At 38.6% G+C, this 20,962-nt stretch overlaps 2 protein-coding genes across 25 annotated transcripts in view; one reads left to right on the forward strand and one right to left on the reverse strand.

Moving 5' to 3' along the window:
• The window catches only part of UBAC2 (UBA domain containing 2), a 244,254-nt gene that overhangs the window by 79,467 nt on the left and 143,825 nt on the right, over positions 1-20,962 (forward strand). The gene's annotated exons all lie outside the window — the stretch shown is intronic.
• DOCK9 (dedicator of cytokinesis 9) overlaps positions 1-20,962 on the reverse strand; it is a 142,927-nt gene that overhangs the window by 61,887 nt on the left and 60,078 nt on the right. For 16 of the 24 annotated variants that reach the window (XR_014525547.1, XM_083500979.1, XM_083500987.1 and 13 more), the window contains 5 exons: positions 8,359-8,475; positions 3,623-3,712; positions 2,671-2,753; positions 1,405-1,474; positions 210-305 (listed from right to left, as the gene is read on the reverse strand). Coding sequence is in view for 22 of the 24 variants with exons in the window: in XM_083500979.1 (XP_083357105.1) it covers positions 210-305; positions 1,405-1,474; positions 2,671-2,753; positions 3,623-3,712; positions 8,359-8,475 (456 nt within the window). In the remaining 2 variants the exon portion in view is untranslated. Of the gene's footprint in view, positions 1-209; positions 306-1,404; positions 1,475-2,670; positions 2,754-3,622; positions 3,713-8,358; positions 8,476-18,271; positions 18,569-20,962 lie in introns of those variants that run through there. The other 8 variants (XR_014525548.1, XM_083500991.1, XM_083500988.1 and 5 more) reach the window with 1 other exon arrangement.

The following is a 20,962-nucleotide window of genomic DNA, read 5'->3' on the forward strand; positions in this document are numbered from 1 at the left end:
CAGCTTCAGAAACATCCTGTAGCATTGTGAAGAGTGGTTATCAGAGGAGAAAGTGAAAATGCACTTTCACAGATCTTTAGTAGGGAGTTCTTTGGATTTCAACCCCAACGCTACAATGCACTACACATGCTGAAGTGCTGTTGAAATCAATAATATTGACAATGTGCAACTGTGTGTACTGAAAGTCTAGCAGAAGAGATAAAACCTACCCGCATAGTAACACTGATAGCACTGTTCATGTTGCCTTTGTATAGCCATCCTTGTTTTGTAATTCCTCCCTTCTGAGATCCTAGAGAGGCTGCATCCTGGGATTTGTTTTGTTTTTTTTAAAAAAAAGAAAAGAAAAGGCTACAATAAGACAGTGATACATATTTGGGTCCTTTATCATGAGCTGCTGGTTCTATATATACAGTGGTACCTCGGAAGTCAAATGGAATCTGTTCTAGAAGTCTGTTTGACTTCCAAAACATTTGGAAACCAAAGCATGGCTTCCAATTGGCTGCAGGAAGCTCCTGCCGCCAATCGGAAGCCGCGGAGGGTTCGGGTTCCAAAGAACCTTCGCAAACCGGAACACTCACTTCCGGGTTTGCAGCGTTCGGGAGCCAAAATGTTCAACTCACAAGGCATTCGGGATGCAAGACACAACTGTACTAGAGATCGATAAGTAAGTCCATTTCAGTTTCTTTCCTTTTCTCATTTTTCCAACCTTAAATTCAATTCACATTTCTACATCTTTGAGGGCCCTATTAACTTGTCTGCCAATTGTAGTCAACAGTTTGATGTTACTGTGGTAGATCAAGACTGCATCGGCTTTAACATATGTTTCCTTGAGGGAATAAGGCAGGATATGAGAATAAAGAATTAGTTTACAAACTTTGAAAGTACCTCATATCATGCCATCTGTTGAATCAAGAAGACAATGCCCTAACTAATTACACAATAATTTTATAACAGAAAGTGACTTTCTGGTTCCTGTAGGTCAGGTCATTTCCCGATCAAAGTTGCACACAGGTCATGTTTTCAAATGTCTTTTGAATCAAGCAAAAACTACTTAATGCTGATAGGTTGTGCCAATGGCCATATTAGATTATTATTTAAAATTTTGTTTGTTTCACATTTAACTACTGAGATTTAATGACACTTTCTCTAGTTTTGAGTTAGAGAGACATGGCCTGAGAGAATTTCCACCAGAGTTAAAGTGAAGTCAGCAGGAGCTGACAATAGCGCTAGGATTATTAAGCTGCCAACTCTGGGACCAGATATGCACCACAAACTAAAAACTGTGTTTAGATGGATATTTTACACATCTCTGATAACCATCTGACATTATACCATGCTAGAATATCTGAAGAATTATTACAGGAGTTTAAACTGACAAGTTGAAAACAGAAGTCATATGCTTACCTCATCCTTATCTGCTTCTTCATCAACTTCGTAAACATGAACTGGAAGTTTATCTAATTTGGTCCCTTTGCTAAGAAAAAAAGAATACCACATCCCACAATAATCAGTTCAGGATCACTAGAGTAATGAATGGTCAATGCATATATGCACAGTAAAATAGAGATGTATACTTGAAAGAACATATATTATTAGTTTGCCTAAATGGAAGTAAAAGTAGTGGGGCTTTTTGTGGGGGCAGTGGCAGGTGAGACACTCTGCATGGTGTTAGCCTTTCAGGTTCAGCACAATTGTATCTTATTAGAAAATGGTATTCTATTTCTCTTCAAAAAATATAAAAAACAAAGTTCCTATTTGCCAAGAAACCATTAAAAGGAACTTTTCTTCAAGCTGCAATGATCCTAATTATGGCAGAAAAGACAATGTGTTTGGGGCATTCTCGCTATATATTCTGCCAGTACTAACACACAGATCACGTTCACCCCTTTCCATGTTTACTGGGTTTTTGCATTATTTGGCACATTCTATGCTCTTTAATAAAATGGAGTTGGCAACAAATATGTCCTCTCAAAGGAGAATTTGTTGTCTTCTAAAAAATGTTTGCCTCTCCAATCATTCCCATTTTGTAGTACCTCCCAAGTAACAAGTTGCTATTTTCAGAGGTGCACTGTAAAGGTAAAAATGAAACGAAGACATTTAAAGTTGACATTCCTTATAGCATTCCCACCTATAGCAACTTCAGATACAACATATGGTGGTACAACGAAGTAGCATAAGAGCCCAATGACTCCTGTGTCCTGCATTGTTTCCAATGAAATATGTAGGTTATATCTACATCTGGAACTCGGGGATCTCAAGCCCCTTTCAGTAGTTCCAAAGAAGACGTACCAAACATGTTTAGGGCATGCAGGCTTTTTCTTTCAACAGGCCTATAAATCTCCCTGTGATGTAAAATCTTGAAGAAACAGGGTTCCCAGTCATAGGCAGAAGTGCCTAACAAAGTATGTTTGGGACATTGTGAGCATATAAGGAAGCACACGGATACAGCCTACTACTACAGTGCTACTCTGTGTTCATTGAAGGACCTCTTGAATATCCGAAGGGGGCAAGGAGGAGAGGCAAAACTATTTCAAACATTACATAAGCAGCACAAAGATAAGGAATTGTCACTCACCAAATCACCCACACAGCCTCAGATTAGTTATCCAAAGTTTACAAAAATCTTATTGCAAGTACAAAGGTAGTATAATCCTAGAAAACCCTACTCACTTTGGAAGCTGTCGAAACTCTCCTGAGTAATCTTCATATTTATAATTTACAACATGCCAGTCCGAGTTATATGTTTTAATGCACTGCAAATAAGGACAAAACATATAACTTTAAGTGAGATTCTTTATAGAACAGTGTGATTTTCTTAGCAGTGCGAGTTTCTTTTTATTTAAATTGTTGCTTTTAAAACTGTCAGTTAAATTTTTTGATGAGATTTGTTATTAGTGAAAAAGCATTTCTCCCCATTAAATAAGGATACTGTAGTAAGAAAAAGTATAAAAATAAAAATGCACCCATATACTGTATAAAATTTATCACAATTAATATTACTGAATATCCGTCTGAATATACAACTAGCTTGTTCTGCTGCTAAACTGGCTAAAATTGCAGTAAAGCCTTTTCAACCCTCGATCAGAGGAAGTACATTTTTACTCCACCCATGCTCTGCTAACATAACAATTCTCATTTATTTTCGCTTCAACACTAGCTTATCTTGCATGTTGGTCAAGCTCATTATAAGAACCAAGGCTATGCTAGCAACTATTTTTTCATAAAAGTTAATTTAGTAGCTGTCCTTGAAAGTCCTATAGTGAAATAATACAGCTAGATAAACCATACAATTCTCAACTTGTAAAAACATTCACAACTGTGAAAATAACACATGTATGAACAGACTAGAATGGGTGATATAAAGCAGGACAGTCAGAATGTCTTTACCACTTCACAGAACACACTAAAAAGTGAGAGCTTTTTAAAATTCTTCTTAAAACTCCAAGAGGCATCAACAGAACTACATGTCTTCTATTCCAGCTAGCAGGAGCCCTGAACAGGACCATTCCTTTTAGGGTTGATAATTATGTAACAACATTTTGCTGCATGTTCTACTTGCTACAACATAAAATTAAAAATACAAAGCATGGGAATCAAGTAGCAAATACACTAGAAGCATTACCTCTTTAACAAATAAACTCTGAGCTTCTTTCTCTGCATTATCAGGAATTGTAGAGCATACATATCGATGCTGTCGTTTCAGTACTGCTGTCTTTAGTGAGAGATCAAAGTATAATTAATTGCAAATAGTTTTCACTTGTATTTATAAATGCTAATTACATCCTCCAATGCAATTCTATCAAGGTCTAAGACCAAGCACCGCTGAGTTCCATGCGGCTTACTCCCAAATAAATATGGCAAGGACTGAGGCTGAAATGAATATAAAATTTAACTAAAATGATTTCTAAAATCAAATAGCTCACAAGGAAAGGTTTGTTCTTCATCAATTTGTTAATTCATTATATATATTTTTTGGGAACTATATGTAAAATACTAAAATACACACTATGGAAATAAATTGTCATTACAGTATTATTATAAATTACATTCCTATCCCACCTTTTTCTCCAAGGAGGTCATGGTGGTATACACTCCCCTCCTCATTTAATACCCACAAAAATGCTGTAAGGTAGGTTAGGCTGAGAGGCACAACTGTTCCAAGGTCACCTAGTGAGCTTCAACGCCAAGGGGAGATTTGAACCATGGTCTCCCAAATCCTAGTCCAACCACTACACCACACTTTATAACTAATACGTTTTTACTGTAGCCTGGATTTTGTTAGTTTAGTCATCATACATATCATTCTGAGACAGGGCCCTTAGTGTTCACAATCCTGTTTTTGAAATACGAAAAAAGCTAAAAGAAATTGTCCCAGTTTTTTCCTACCTCTCTTATCTCAGATTCAACTTTTTAAGCATCTTTATTCTACAGTTGTTAAGGCTGTGTATGAGTTAACAAAGCTGAAGACTAATTTTCACAAGAGTGTAGACTGCCTGGAAGTTTAACTGACCACAGATACAAGGAACCTCAAGGGCGGCTCATCCTGATTTGCTGCCTGAGGCAAAATGAAAAAGTGTTTTGCCTCACCCAGCCACCACCGCTACTGCCACTGCTCTTCCCTGCTGAAGCCCTCTCCCATCAGAGAAGTGGTGGCAGCAGCAAGAGCTCACTAGAACCCACCGCTGATGCTGTTTCTCCTTACTTCTCTCGTAGCAGCTCCTCCTCTTCAATTCCACAAACCTATGTTTTGTCTGTTGGGGTCAACAGAGGGATGGCCTTCATTTTCTTTCACTGAGTGCAGATGAAAAATGCCCTCCCCTAATTCATCACCCCATTTGGGGGCAGCAAATTGGGGAAAATATTTTGGAACTATTCCTGGGAGTGAAGGTTAATTTGTATTTAAGCTTCAGGGAGCTTTCCTCATTTGCTTTAAAAAGAAAAAGAAAAAAAACAACAATCTTACTTTGCCCTCACAAGATGTGGTGGACTGTTACAGGACTATGTTATAATAAAAAAATTCCTTCCAGTAGCACCTTAAAGACCAACTAAGTTAGTTCTTGGTATGAGCTTTCGTGTGCATGCACACTTCTTCAGATACACACTATGGGACTATGTTATGACATATAGCACTGGAAGATGGAATAGCAGCTGACAGAAAAGCAATTTAAATAAAGAGAAAGCTGTAGTTGCTACTGAGAGGGCCCCTCCCTCCCAAAATTATGGGGAGTTACCCCAAAAATATTTTGTAAGGGAAAATCAGCCCCCACTTTTGCCTATCCCAAATTCAAACTGAAAGAACTTTTTGTCTCAGCTCTACTTTTAGTCAAAATAATTCTTTCCTCCCCTAATTCAAACCTCCCCTGGCATGTCCTATTTCCCCCTCCTCTTATTAGTGTATGCCTGAACTATGAGACTCATGCCTCTCCTATCCTTCTACACCACAATAATCCCTCATCTACAAATCTTCATATACATAACTTCACTCAAACAAAGGATCCCCAAGTGATTTGCCTCTTTTGATGTAATAGTCCTATGACTCTCTCCGTAGCTATTAGCAATGGAGTATTACATTACATATTATATGGAGTACAATAACATAGTATGGCTACTACTGTATTACAAATCAAATTGTGCATCAGAAAGTCAGCTCTGTGGCAGAACTGGTAGTTTAATTTGTTTTGTAAAGTACATTATGTGTATTAACTTTGATGTCTTCCCAATAATTCTTATCAAGATTATGGCCTACACTCTAGGATGGTTTTAAGCTTATTTGGAGTCTTACTGGATTGCTAACAAATCCCAAGATGTTTAACTTTCTTTGAGCCACATATACATTTGCTATTGTTTGCAGTCACACCTGCTTCCTGCATTCAATACTGGTCTTTCCATGGATACTCAGCATACTTCTTCCTTTGTTCTGCTAAAAATAGTATTATCCAAACAGAGATAAACATAGTTCAAACCCTTTAAAGAAGGAGGGCATCCTTCTTTAAAACAAAGGCATTTACCAAAAAGAAAAAGAAAAAAGTAACATGCTCATATCCAGAAAAAATATCAGCATTCCATGAATTTAATCCAGTATTTATATCAAACATTTAAGGCAAATATCAACAAAAAAAATCACTCATTTTACTTTGCATCAGGATACATGGGGCTTCAACAAGAAATAGAGAAATCTCACAGCCAGAACTGTGATCATTTTCTTAAAGGAGTTTAATGAATAGTTAAACCCCAGTAGATCCCACAAGTCTCAAGAAGATACAGCAAACACATGAAGCAGGTCTGCAATGCTATGTTACATGTTCATTTTTTGCACCATCTCTGTCAAAGTGGTTACATACTAATTTGAGTTACTTCCATGATAGCTGGAGAGCCTTCAGAATAGTTTTTGCTGTGTGTTTTTTAAAGCAATGTCACCATGCCACAGCCAGTTATAGTGGTCAATCCCAGAGCAGTTAAAATACTTTCACATGGCTGCAGTAAGAAATCCAAGTCTTCTTGTGAGACAAACTAACACCACTGGTTGTTGTTGTTTTTTATGCTAGCTGTACAACCAGGTTTTAAGTAGTGGATGGAAGACTCTATATCCGGGGTGGGAACATCTGGCCCAAGCGACAAAAGAAGTTGTCCAAGCCTCTCTATCTGGTCCTTGGGATTCTTCCCAAACTGCAATCTCTTCCAGGGGCGCGGACTTATAAAAAATATTGGGGGGGGCCGGGAAAGCTCATGAATAATAAATAAGCTCATGAATATGCAGATAAAGTGGCGCCGCCTCCTCGTGAGCGAATAGGGGAGAGCGTTCTGCGCCTATTAATCAGCTCCGAAGGAAATTGGGTGGAGCTTTTGCTCGGGAGGGAGGGCGGGAGGCATGCAGCCCGACCCTGTGCATTTTGGGCTGGGGGAGGGGCGGCGGTGGCGCTCTGATGGAGGGGCGCCCGAGATTATTGGGGGGGCGGAGCCCCCCCAAAAGAATTTTTGAGGGGGCTCGGGCCCCCTCAGGCCCCATGGAGTCGGCGCCTATGATCTCTTCCTAACCACCTCTGACTCTGCCCTCTAGTCCTGCATTGCAACCTCCTTGATTGTTTTTGACTGGCTGGAATATGTCCTTGAACTCTGATGATGCATTTTGCTTGCCTTGACTGGGGACAGAGACGGATGCATGAGTTTGTGTAGAGAACAGCCTACTATATAAGGGGGGGGGATTCATTTTTTGCTCCACATACTTTTGCTTCTGTGTGCACCACTGGTGTGTGTGGCCCCTAGAAAATTGCTGAGAAGGAAATGTGGCCATCAGACTAAAAAAGGTTCCCCACCTTTTTTATGGTGAGGTAAAGGAAGAAGTCAGTGTAGAAATGCACACAATTAAGTTAACCTTATTCTGGAAGCAGAATATTTGTTTATATATATTTTTAATTAAAGAACTCTTTCTTGGGGAGGAAATAACTCCATTAGCTACACTGAGGTGATTAAATATAGTAAATTTCATAGTTTACTTTTCCTTTTTTATTTAAAAATTGTATTCTATTTTTCTTTCAAAAAAGAACTCCAAAATTGATAAAAGTTAATCAAATTAATAACCGATACAAAATACAATAAAATCAATAAGAGTTTTATAACAAAAAAATTAACATGACCAAAGCCACAGAAGCAAACAAAAATGAAAGACACAAAAAAGACAGTGGGGAAATCAGCTACACAGCCATTTGCCAAAAGCCAAGTTGTGCAATCTCAAAGACCCTGCCTTAAGAGCCAAGATGTTACTATATGGCAAAACCACACAGTGATGGGAGTTACATCAGCATCCTTAAGGGCAGCTAGATTCCATGACTGAGAATCTGTACCTGCCTGCACATCAGACACACAGAGCAAGACACAGAACCTCAGATGTTGATCTGAGCATGCAGACACAAATGTACAAGGAGTCACTCAATTAAAAAAAAATGTTTTTTAAGATTAGGACCAAGACATTGAACAGAGTCTGGAGTCAAGCAACTAAGCAGCACAGAAGAAACAATAGCCTTGTTTCTTCATAATGGTAAATCATATTTACCATATTTATAATTTAAAAGTACTAAAAGATATGTGTGTGTGTGTGTGTGTGTGTGTGTGTGTATTACACATATATACACATACACTGTGTGTATGTGTGTGTATACATACACACACACACACACACACACACACACACACACACACATATATACATACACACATATACCTAGAGGGAGGGGAAGCAATAGTAACCAGTAAAATCAGTTAGGTTATAGGCTGAATCTAAGTTTAAAGGAAATAGCATTTGACAAGGTAATACACAATAACTTTTTAAAAAATTGTTAGTGTTGGAATTAAAGACGCTACCTGGAAGTCATCATAAGGGAAAAGCAGCATCTCACGCAAGGCATCATTGAGGATTTGAGTTTTCTTTTGAACAATGACATTTTCATAGTCTATTGGTTCAATGAGCTTTGGTTTTGCCTAAAAAGAAATAGAAATATTTAAGTTATTAGATAACACAAATTTATTTATAAATATACTTATGTGGATTTATATATACCCATGGGCTACTGTAGCACAATTCTACACATTAAGCTCCATTTAAAGTGTGTATAGGATTGCAGACTTAATAAAGTTAGAATACCATAGAAACAGAGTTTGAACTGAACTACAGATAACAAAGTGTTTGTATAAAAAACAATATAGCCAACATGTGTGGAGAAATGGCTGCGCACAATGGAGACACAAGTCAAGTTTTACTTAAGTTCAAAATGCTTAACAAATTATGCAGGTTTATTTATATAAAGCAATCCATTCCTTTTAATCAGCACAGTATTATGTCATTAAGCTGATGCTTCACTTTATCTAATAGCTGCATTATTCTCAAGTATTCTCCTAGTTTACAAATGAGATATTTTACTCTTATCACTGAATATTGTGCAGCCTTTCTTAACACAAGGCAAACACCTCTAGTATATTTTGCTGCAATTAAGCAACCTGATTCTAATGGCTTGGAAATAACTGTAATAACACTATCTAATCCAACTATCTATCCATTATACATACATACAACTTAAGCAAAATTACTCTACATAACATAGATAAAGAAACTATGCCAATTATTGCCCAACTCCAAGTGAGCAACTGATTATTTTTAAAGAATCTCTGTACAAAAAAACAAAAAAAACCCTTTTGGATCATGGATCCAGGTAAACTTCTAGCTGAAACTGTGAATACTAATTATGCTGCAATAGAACACTTTACATGTCTTGATAAGGTTTTTATTGCTATCTAGAAAGGCTCTAGTTGTGTAAATACCATGGAAGGAAGCTTGCAGAAAATAGTACGAGAATGGTTTAAGTTCACTTTTTTTGGTTGAATTCCCATAAAGTATTTTTCTTCTGAATGCTCCTTTTACTGGAAAATATGTAAACTTTCTCTGTATCAGGAACACTATGTGGGAATTTACCGTAAGTCCCAATATTTAACAATTACATGAAGTAAATTAAGGCAAATCAGAAGACTTTTTATCAAAGATCATTTTTTTTCAGAGGAAGATACAGCATATGTTAAGATTTTCTTCGAAAAAGGCTTCTTTGGAGACACACTGATCTGCACACAGGTTAGTCAAATTTAATTCAGATTTTCTAATGTCTACCACATGGGAACATTCCTGTTAAATAAAACGTCATATTGGATGGAGTTCAAAAGAACAAAATGTTATATTTGGAAAGAAACACTATCAAAGGAGAGGCTAGAGAACTGGGAGTGTGCAACTAAGTTTTAGTTTTTGTTTTCTTACAGAGAACACAATACATTATCACAAAAAAGAAAAGTATGCTTTAATTGTTTGTATAGCGGAGCATACTTAGTTCAAAGAATAATAAGAACACCCACATGCAAAAGAATAGGCAAACTTAACTTCAAAAGTAAACGTAGAAACTCTTGACGACATAATAAAATAGACCAAACCCTAAAGAAATACAAGGCGCGCGCGCACACACACACACACACACACAGTTTTTCTGGTTGAAATACAACTTGACCATAATATCCCACTTGTTACTCAACAGCTAGATAACGAAATCATTACATCTCTAGTTATACAGACATATTTTCGCTGAAACCACCAGCAAAATCTAATGATTTCAGCAAATGAACAAATCAGGATGAGACTTATTAAAGCAGTTGACCATTGCCAATGAATGTGAAAGATAAATTCCTTTAATCAAGGAACACTTATTAAAAAGAACATAAAGGTAACTGATCCTACTCTGAGAAAGGCGTACTGCAGGAAAGTATCAAAACTTTAACAGACATGATATAGCTACCCATCTAGGTTCTATTAGAAACAGATTGCCGTTACATAGGTATTTCACACAACTGTATGTGAAAGTAATAACCGCATATGATTTTTATTGTGCTATATAGGAATAAATAACTTTTATGTGTATTATGTGTATTATGTGTATTATGTGTATTATGTGTATTATTTATTTATTTATTTAAATATTTCTATACCACTGTATCATAAAAAACATGAAAGCAGTTTACAATAAAATACAACACATACACATTTAAAATCAGTGACCATCAATTTTCCTAATTGCCTGCATAAGCCAGGTGGCAGATTTTAAATGCTAGAATGTGTACAGTTAAGAGTTGCAGCAAATTTTCTGCCTTGCTTCTAAGACAGAACCATGAAGGACTCCAGAGACATTTTCCCAAAAGAGTACTGTAGACACAAGTTTACTTAGTATCTTCATTTTTCTCTCAGTGTTTGAAACAGCAACAGCACGGCGCAAAGGAGTAAAACACAATGGAAGCCATTTGGCTTGAACATTCTAGTATTAGGACACAGATAGATCAACTTTTACTTGAGGTTTTTGAGCCAATAAAAGCCAATAAAAATCTGTGGGTGAGCTATTTTTGTTTACTCCTAATCTAAATTTAATTCAGAATCTTTTTCAAAGGAAATTGTTTCTCAATTTAACAGTATTGCTCCTAAATTTGTTTCTGGTTTTAAATAATTAGCCTGCCTTATAAACAGAGGATGGAAAGGGCAGCAGCAGAGCAAGCCCATCAGGCGCCTGGGGGTGGTCGCGTGCCCTGCGCCCGGGAGTGGGGCCAACCACCCATGGAGCAGGGCCAGCCGGGGCAGGACACTCTGCGGGGCCTCCGGAGTCTACCTGCCTCCCCCCACTCTGCTGCCCTACAGCTGAGGGGGAGGCAGCGGGCGGACCATTTGGCAGAGCGGAGCCCGGGCACGCTCAAGCCCCATGTGTCTCCCAGGAGAGACGAGTGGCTTGGGCGCGCTGCAGGCCCCCCGAGTGCCGCCTGGCATTTTGTCACCACCCTCAGTGGTGACACCCAGGGTAACTGCCCCCACTGCACCCCCCTTCCTCTGCCCCTGGGAAAGGACACTACATAGAGCTCAATGATAGCATCTCTCTTCTAGCTGAGATCCAATCACACCCCTTCATGTCAATTAGTTCCATTTGGTGCTATTAACAAATACTAGTTCTTTGTTGATCTCAAAAGGGAAACAAGCTACCTAAAGAATCTGTTACCCCTGTGCATGAACTGCTAACCATAACAGTTATTTCCTCCACCAAAAGAAAATATACACGAACAAATGGAAGATTCTGTAATTTGTACTTTTCACACCACTGTTTAGATTAATGATACTATGGGGTAGGGAAATAATGACTATTAATCCATGATCAAATACAGTGGTACCTCGGGTTACAGACGCTTCAGGTTACAGACTCCGCTAACCCATAAATAGTACCTCGGGTTAAGAACTTTGCTTCAGGATGAGAACAGAAATCGCGCTCCGGGACATGGCAGCAGCAGAAGGCCCCACTAGCTAAAGTGGTGCTTCAGGTTAAGAACTGTTTCAGGTTAAGAACGGACCTCCAGAACGAATTAATTACTTAACCCAAGGTACCACTGTACCCACTTGTTACCACTGGGAAGCAGAATGATACTGAAGCTCTTTCACAGGTAGTGAAAGAGCTTCCAGTTGCATACATCCAGAGAATGCAATTCCCATATGCAGATATCTTCCAGATCAGCCATACTACAGGTGCAGAAGCCAACTGTGGGGAAGACTATGGGTGAACCAGTTAGTGCTGTGTCTCAGACACAGCTGCCTGTATGTGCACACTTGAACAAGTGCCATCTTTGTGCTCTCCTCACCAGTCTAATAGGTAAACATGCGAGAGTCTTCACTCTAAAGCTTCATAATGCCAATCTGCAATAGGAGAAACACAACTAGAGGCACACCCTTCCCCTGTTTATACTCCTTCAACTGTGGATCAGCACTGTGTTAAGCTCCTGCTTCAATTCCAGTTGGCACTGTAAGAGAACAAGCCCATCTATGCAATGTTCTCTTGCTTTTGTGGTTCTCTGGACAAGGGCCCAGGTCTATTAGCAACACTAAGAAAGAACACTGGTTTTATGGTATCAGGTGGAAATATCTCCTACAAACACAGCTCAGACTATTGTTTTTAAATATGCTTCCTGAAATTCTATTTCCTGAAAGCTTCAAAATAAAGCATATCATGGAAAGTTTCCTATGAAAAAGGCATCTGGTGAGATTACAAGATACTGATAATAGCACGAAAAGTTCAAGCAAAGTATACGCACACAATGTAAATGAGAGGTTCAAGCCCCAATAAATACACATTTCCAATAGAAAAATAACTAATTAAAGCAGCTAGAAATATTACTGTTAAAGACAAGCCTGGAAAAAGTTACAACCTCCTTCTCTCTTCCTCAGTGTGGACAGTTATATTCCAGATCTCTACCCACAACCAGTTTTAAACTCCTTTCCTCATTTACTTTACTATAAAATTTGTTGTTTGAATACAAGTAAAAGTTATTCTTCCCTATCATGACAATGTTTTAATATTTAAGGCACTGTACATATTTACTTCTATGTTCTAGCAAAGTAGTTAATCTGTTGAAGAAAAAGCTAAGGTTTACGAATAACTGGGAGATTATTTGTTGTTTGTACTGACATGTGTTGATCCAACAAAATAGGATTATTTCCCCCTTTCATCTTGCAACCACATGTAGGTACACAATAAAATAAAGAATGTATTTCAAAGCCTATTGTCCCAGAATATTAATAAAGCAATAAACTGAAGCCAAATCCTGGTAAAATGGAGGCTCTGTGGGTGAATGGCTGTGCTGTTCTGGATATAGGTCAGTTACCTTTTCAGCCTGGGGTTATGCTACCTCTGAAGGAATATTTATATAGTCTAGGAGTACCTCTTGATCTGTAATTGTCACTGGAGGCTCAAGTGGCCTCAGTGGCCGGGAGTAGTTACTGTAAGTTTTGGCTGGTGTGCCAACTACAGATATTCCTAGACATTGGTAACATTGGTAAAATCACAACTGAATTATTGCAATGAATTCTATGTGGGACATAATACCTGTGTTGAGAAACTGTCAATAAGCTACTGGGCCAAACTTAGTATTTTACTGTTTATATATAAAGCCCTGCTTGTTCACTGTGCTCATCTATGGGGGCCCTGCTTGTGGTGTCCCATGTACCAGAGGTTTGTTTCACAGTGACTCGAAGTCCTTCCACACAGAGTACCTGCCTTGTGGAATACATCGCCCACTGAAGTTAACCCAGCTATGAGATTGTACATATTTTGTCAGGTGCCAGAAACTCTCCTATTTCTACAGGCTTTACAGGAAGGATGAGCTGACTCATGGGCAGTAACTGATTTCTCTTGGGATAACTGCTTTATTTGTTGTACTTTATTTGTTGTTGTAAGCTGCTTTGAAACCTGCATGGTGGAAAGCAGGGTATGACCTTTAAACAAACAAATAGAAATGGTTGTAAAAACCACTGTGGTGTTTTGTAAGGTTTAGCAGTTTATAAATATAAATAAAACCACCATATAATGCCTACTAGCTATGATGGCTATGTTGTATTTCCACTGTCTTAAGTGGGAAGTGTTCATAACCTCACGTGCTGCTTGTGGTCTGGCTGGTCCTGTAAGAGCAAGATGCTAGACCAGATGGTCTTTTGGCCTGATCCAGTGAACCTGCTCTTATCTTCTTTTGTATAGCATGGATTACATTTGGCTCTAATGGACAAGATTCCTATCCTTTCTACCCTACCGAAACATATGGAAATCTACTAACCTTAGCCGCGGGGCCCTCGTTTATGACTGCATGCTATTCTTGAAACTAATGCCTTACACACCTATGCATAACCCTAACAATAATCATCTCATTTAAGAGAATATTCTGATATGTTTTCTAGAGTTCACATCCTCAGTAAGAGGAAGGATATTTCATCATTCTCAACAAAAGAATAGAGGACAACATATTGACTTTGGCACTACTTACAGTGACACACTTTCCAGGAAAGCAGATTCTCCCCTGTGCTCCCTCTTACAGATATTTTCCATTCTATAAACCATTGTCTAACAGGGAAAAAGTTATAGGCTGCATACAATACTACCTCTAAAGCGATTATTTTTGGGCCTCAAGATGCTAGGAAATAACTTCACCCCTGTAAAACACACACATTTGGAAGCACAAGCTCCACTCTTTAGATGTATTCAGAACTACATATTGTGACCTTTTGGGGTAAGTAGTGAACAGAGGTATTTGTAGCACAAGAAAAGGGCCTGCTGAAAAGTAATGAACCATGCAGCAGGTGTGGGGCAACTCCCACCCCCTGCCTGGAGAGCTACATTCCCTCTGGGTCTGTAAGGCTGCAGTTCAGCACTTGTACTATCATAAGAACATAAGACAAGCCAGTGACCTATCTAGTTTAGCATCCTGTTCTTGCAGTAGCCAACCAGATGCTTATGGGAAACCTGCAAGCATGACCTGAACTCAGACATACTCTGCCCTTCTACAGTTTCTATTAGCTGGTATTCAGATGCATACTACATCTGACATACTACATTCAGACTACATCTGAATCAGCACAATTGGTATTTTTTCCACACTGCATGTGCTAACTGGCTTATCAATGCCATAATTTCTGTATTATCAACTACTTTTGTGAATGGCCATTCTTAACAAGGTAATGATCACCATTTGTGATCACCACCATTTGTATTTTTCTATATTTCATTTCCTTCTGTCCTTATCTTTACAATCCTACTCTGTATACATGTGCCTGAATTTGGAATCTGAGACCCATTCATGTGAAGTAAAGTCTGAAAGGTCTCAGTAGAGTCTGCATTTCTGCTCCTTCCTCACTACTTTGTTTTGTACAAACCATACAAGAGAAGTTATGTAATTAAGGACTCAAAAGGGTATTGGTTAAAATAATTGTATGTCCAATGTGGTAAAAGCATTTAAGCATTACTACTCTAACATGGGATGCGGGTGGGTAGGGATGCGGGTGGCGCTGTGGTGTAAACCACTGAGCCTTGGGCTTGCCGATCAGAAGGTCAGTGGTTCGAATCCCAGCAATGGGGTGAGCTCCCATTGCTCAGTCCCAGCTCCTGCCAACCTAGAAGTTCGAAAGCACATCAAAGTGCAAGTAGATAAATAGGTACAGCTCCGGCGGGAAGGTAAATGGCGTTTCCGTGTGCTGTTCTGGTTTTGCCAGAAGCGGCTTAGTCATGCTGGCCACATGACCCGGAAAAAACTGTCTGCGGACAAACGTCGGCTCTCTCGGCCAGTAAAGTGAGGTGAGTGCCGCAACCCCAGAGTCGTTCGCCACTGGACTTAACTGTCAGGGGTCCTTTTACTCTAACATGGATTACAGCAAGAAGGTGATCCAGTAAAGGAGCTGCAGAACTTGAAGAAGACAGGGAAGCAAGATGTAGGAAAGCAGCATATACATTCCCCTTAGTTACACAATTAAAGACCAGTCTGCTCTGCCTCACCACCATGATTTCCCCACCCTACGGCAAAAACATGGTAAGCTATGAGCAAAGTATCTGGAGCATTCCTCTCTCCCTTCATGAAAAGCATGAATGGCGTAGAGGTAGGAGATAACGCAGTATTTCCGTACATGACTTATCCTTATCAAGCTTACTTTCATTTGGTAGGATTTAAGTATAAGTAGTTGTGTGGGCTTTTGCTAGCAGGTCCAATGAGTTGAATTCCGCCCTATAATTTTTCTAAGAAAATACACAAAGAAATAACACTACAGTACTCAACTTTCCACCTTAAACTCACATTTATTTTTTGTCAACCATAATGGACTGACTTTTCATGTTACTGTTTATAGTTTAGCACTACATCCACAATGAACCCATGTTCTGAAGTTGGTTTGTTTAGAAATTGTGTGAGTGTGTTTTAAACAACAATTTTTGGTTCATGCATAATGCTGCAGCAGTCCTTCACCCAGTTACATGGGGACAGGATAGTCCCAAGGCTTTGCTTGGGTTCGTTCTAACTTATGTACATAGCGTGAAGCAACAGCTTACTATTATGCTGAACAAGGATATTATTCTATGGTTAACAGAAATCCACCTTGCGATACGGTTTCATTTTTGATCTACCTTTAACCGTTACAAAACATTCTGAAATTACATGTGAAAGGCAACAAGCCATACTTGTTTCCCCAGGTGGGAAACAGAAAGCCCTTCTTTTTACAACCGTAATTGGCATATTCCCTGTGAACTAAATGCACAAGCATAATATGTAACTGAAACTTGCAGGTCTCTCTACATAGTTCCCACTTCAATGTTACACAACAAATATGAAGTTATGAATGTTTCATCTCCCCCTTTAACTCATTTGAAATGTACAAAATAATTTCAATAACCAGCATGCAGAATAACTTCACTTTTAACATTTAATTTGTTTATAACGTAAGGGTGAAAATGCAATGTGTCTAAATAAAGAAGCATTGCAAAAGAAGGGCTGAGAGAAAGAAAACTTGCTGAGAATATCTCTGATGAAAACCTGGATATTATTTAGAATATACACCCACTGATTACTAGTTTCTCAAAACAAGGGATGTGGCTCACTTCTCCGTTCAATTTTGTTAGCAGTGTGCACTTCCTTTGGGGTCAACTCATGAGCTATTAAGACATGTCTCCTTTTCCATCCCCCACTGCCCTTCCCAAATACTTAGGAAAGTACAATGCATCCAAATACAAAATCCACAAGGATTTTACAGGAAGGATATTCAAAACAGAAGCAAGCAGGAATCTAGCACACTGCTCATTGCTTTCTCCTTAAAATGAATCTCTTTCTGGCAAAACATTTGCCGTGTTTATTTTATTTCTCCATGGAGAACATGCATGTTTGAAAATTGTCTAGCAGATATTAGCCATTTATATATTAACAAACAATACACCTAGGTCTAATGAAGAGTGCCTGCCAATTGGAACAATTGCTCACTTGCAGCTGTTTTGTTTTAACACAATGTTCTAGTTAATGTCTTGCCAAACAGCTGAAAGAACTAATTATCTGAGTGCAGAGTGTTGGTGGACCTTGCACACAATAAGGTCCAACCATACTTCCTTTGGTGTCACAACTCATGAGCTATTAAGTCATAATATTCTCATTCCCCCCCAAAAAAACCCCAAAACAAATGAAAACAATACATATCAAAATTAATGCAGATTTTACAAAAAGAGTACGCAACCAGAAACTTCTTGTACAACTTGTACAACTATACAGGTCGCCTGTGGAACATAGAAGCTCATCAGTCACAAAGAGCATAATATTTTCAATGATTCCTCAGAAGTGCATTGCATGCCTTGCTCCCTCACCCCTGAATATAATCAAGCTCAACAAGAGGACTAGAATTCTCAGTCTGCACTTACAAAAAATGTTCCTCTTAAGAAGTGTACCACAAGATAGCAAAAGCAACAATATCTGTACTGCACATTTCAAACACTCAAGTATTTTAAATGCACCCTATATTGAAAATTAAACTGGGGACAGCAGAACATTTGCTTCATCATATTATTTAAAATATCAAAGGATTAACAGTTTCCACTTTAGATTGTTTATATTAATTTAAAATTAGATAGCCGTTTAGAAAAGAAATTAGAAAGTGTTTTTACCAACTATAAAGAGAGACCAAATGTTTCACATAGAAATTAGTCACTGAAAGTCACACTAGCAGATTGCAACAGAACACTGAACAGTAGAAGATGCAATTGTTAATCACAAAGAAAATTAAGAAACTTTACAAGACTTCAAGGATTTCTAAATAGAAATGTTTCTGCATAGCCTCTCTCCCTTTTACACACACACACACACACACACACAGAGAGAGAGAGAGAGAGAGAGAGAGAGAGAGAGAGAGAGAGAGAGATCACCTTACCAAAACTTCAACTGGACTGTCCACTTCTGCCTCAGAACTTGCTGCGTTTGGGCACTTTTGTGGAGATTCTATAACCAGTTCCTTTTTCATATTTTTACTATTTGTTCTTGCCAGCATTCTTAACCAAAAGGTTTAACACAATTGTAAAATTCAGCAATTTTCTCTTCCAACAGCAGCATACCAGTGATCTCAAGGAAATGAAAGCTTCTTCCACCCTCAAGCTAGAAAGAAAACCAAGTATTTGTGCTACTCTGCAGCAGTCTGAGACAAGTTAGGGTGGGAATGCATGACATATGAAGGCCAACCCCTTGGGAGGGGGAGAAAAAGAGTGTGGGAGAAGAGAAGGCGGATCCCTTTCAGTGTTAGGAACAGAAAGCAATTTTTCCCATGAAATAAAGCTAGCAAATCTTACAGTTCAGTATTGTCATTTCAGTAGATTTTCAAAATGATTAACTTAAACCATGAAATTAATTACTAACTCAAGTCAAAGTTCTCTCAGTTAACACTGATGTTGATATGAAATAGCCAACTTTTCTCAGGAGCATGCAAAGAAAATTGTCTGAGCCTTTAATGTGGCACCTCTGCACTGATATTACTGAACTGAGCCACCTAAATATGTCTCTTTCTACAATATTTTGCAGAGTAAAATATTGTGGCAACTGTGGAGAGAAGAAACAGTGTGGTCAAGTTTTAAAGAGGATGTGGGCAATATATGCATATCACAAAAGGTTCAGGGCAGCCACAAGATTACAGTAGGATGTGGTAGTGGCTTGTGGTGGGGTGTCACACTCATCAGGATGGGGAGGGACAAGGTGGAGGTCAGGTCAGCAGAGTTCTGGTAATGGCTCTGCAAGCGTGTGCCCACCTGCAGAGCCACAATTACTAATAGCTTCTACTCTGCCCCAACCCAGTAAACAACAAATAATTGTCCTGATAAAATTACAGACCTTTGTCATGCTATGTAATAAAGTTTTATTTGACTGCTCTAAAAGATCGTACCACATTCTCCCATGAATGTTGGGTGGATTTCTGCCACAGTCTGAACAAATTATGTATTCAGTAAACATTTGACATATGTTACTAGGAATAGGGATTGTGCTGACATATTAGTTTCCGATATCGAAAATTATGAGTTTACTTCAAATCCTCCTTACCTTGCTTCAGAAGCAGAATTCATTCAACAGGAAGAAGAAGGATGTCACAGATAACCCTACCACTACCTGCTTGCTCTCTCCTCCCTCTCATACCCATTCATTTTCTTCTTATTCAGGGTCATATACCTTAGACAACTTCACCTCTCCTTCACCCCAGATTAGTCAATGGTCCTCTATTGAAGCTGATTTAGGAATGGTTTCATACTGGTTCAGCAGCACTATTAGCCTAGGCCTTCTCAGCAGCTGTTCTAACTCTCAGCCTTGGTTCACCCCAGATGTTAATGACCCAGTGCTAGTTTTCTGGACACAACCTCAGAGCAAAGCTTCAAGGACTCAACCCTGTTGCAGCCTAGCATCAGTTTTTGAAATGTAGATAGCTCTGCTTAGCTTGGTGCTGCAGTAAGTCAGGTGGACCAGGTATTTGAGATCAGAACCTCATTTTCTGCACCTAACAGTTCCAGCATTCAGCACTTGGAGGAAGCTGAAAGTTAAAAATAATATATTCTCTTTCTAGAGTGAAGTTAAATAGGCAATAAATAGATGTTAATATATTTATTGCCCATTTAAATATATTTAGCGGTGCTACCAATATAGTACTTTCTCTCAAACAGTACTTCCACTGCTATTCTGTTTACCTTGTGGAATGTAGCACATGTGTATGCATGTGTGGAGACAGAAAGAAGGGGACACTTGCTGCACATCTTAGTGATGATGGTAGTGATGAACAACACAATCTACCACATTCTCCTGATCTTGCTTTCTAGCTTGTTTTAAAAGGTGTTTTCACAGAGTACCACTGATCTGGAAAACTGTAAAACAAAAACTATTTGATAATCCCTCTACCCATGTGGGTTCTCTTTCACCTTTCACCTGTATAGCTGCCAAAACTATCTGACAGAAACAAGCTGATCTGTATTTGGGGATAGCGAGGCCTGGCTTCCCTTTTGCAGTCATGAAATTTACAGGTACTTTGCTAGTAAAGATAGCCATTTTTCAGTTATAAATCGATGACCTACGTACCACACTGAGGAGATTCTGATATTATTGATGGGTTTAACATTTGGCTGTCAGCCACTTCTTTGTATAAACATGTATCTGCACAAACTGTCAGAATTTCCATTTGTTTAAAAAAGCCCAATCATTAGGGATTAAGATCTGGACAACAGCCTGATGCTTCCTCTGCAGAGCTCTGCATAAACCTACACATGAAGTGGATCTCATCATGATAAAACACAGATGTAACATTAAACATTATCTAAAATGTATGCTAGTGAATTTATGTTTGACGTTTAAAAGACAAACGAATGTATTTAGTCACAGAAATGGGTTAAATTTATCACTGATTATTTTAACAACAATAAGCCACAGTAAGGTGCAGGAAAGAGTTCAAGATAAAATGTGATGTCATATTTCTATATAAGGATTATTGGAATGAATAGCATCATTTTGTAGATAAAGGAGATCTGACTGCCTAACACTATTGTCAATGTTGATTTATAAGAAAAGCAAACATAGTGACTTAGAAACAATGTTTAGC

The sequence above is a fragment of the Podarcis liolepis genome, assembly GCF_965112155.1.
Source record: "Podarcis liolepis genome assembly, chromosome: 4".
Taxonomy (NCBI): Eukaryota; Metazoa; Chordata; class Lepidosauria; order Squamata; family Lacertidae; genus Podarcis; species Podarcis liolepis.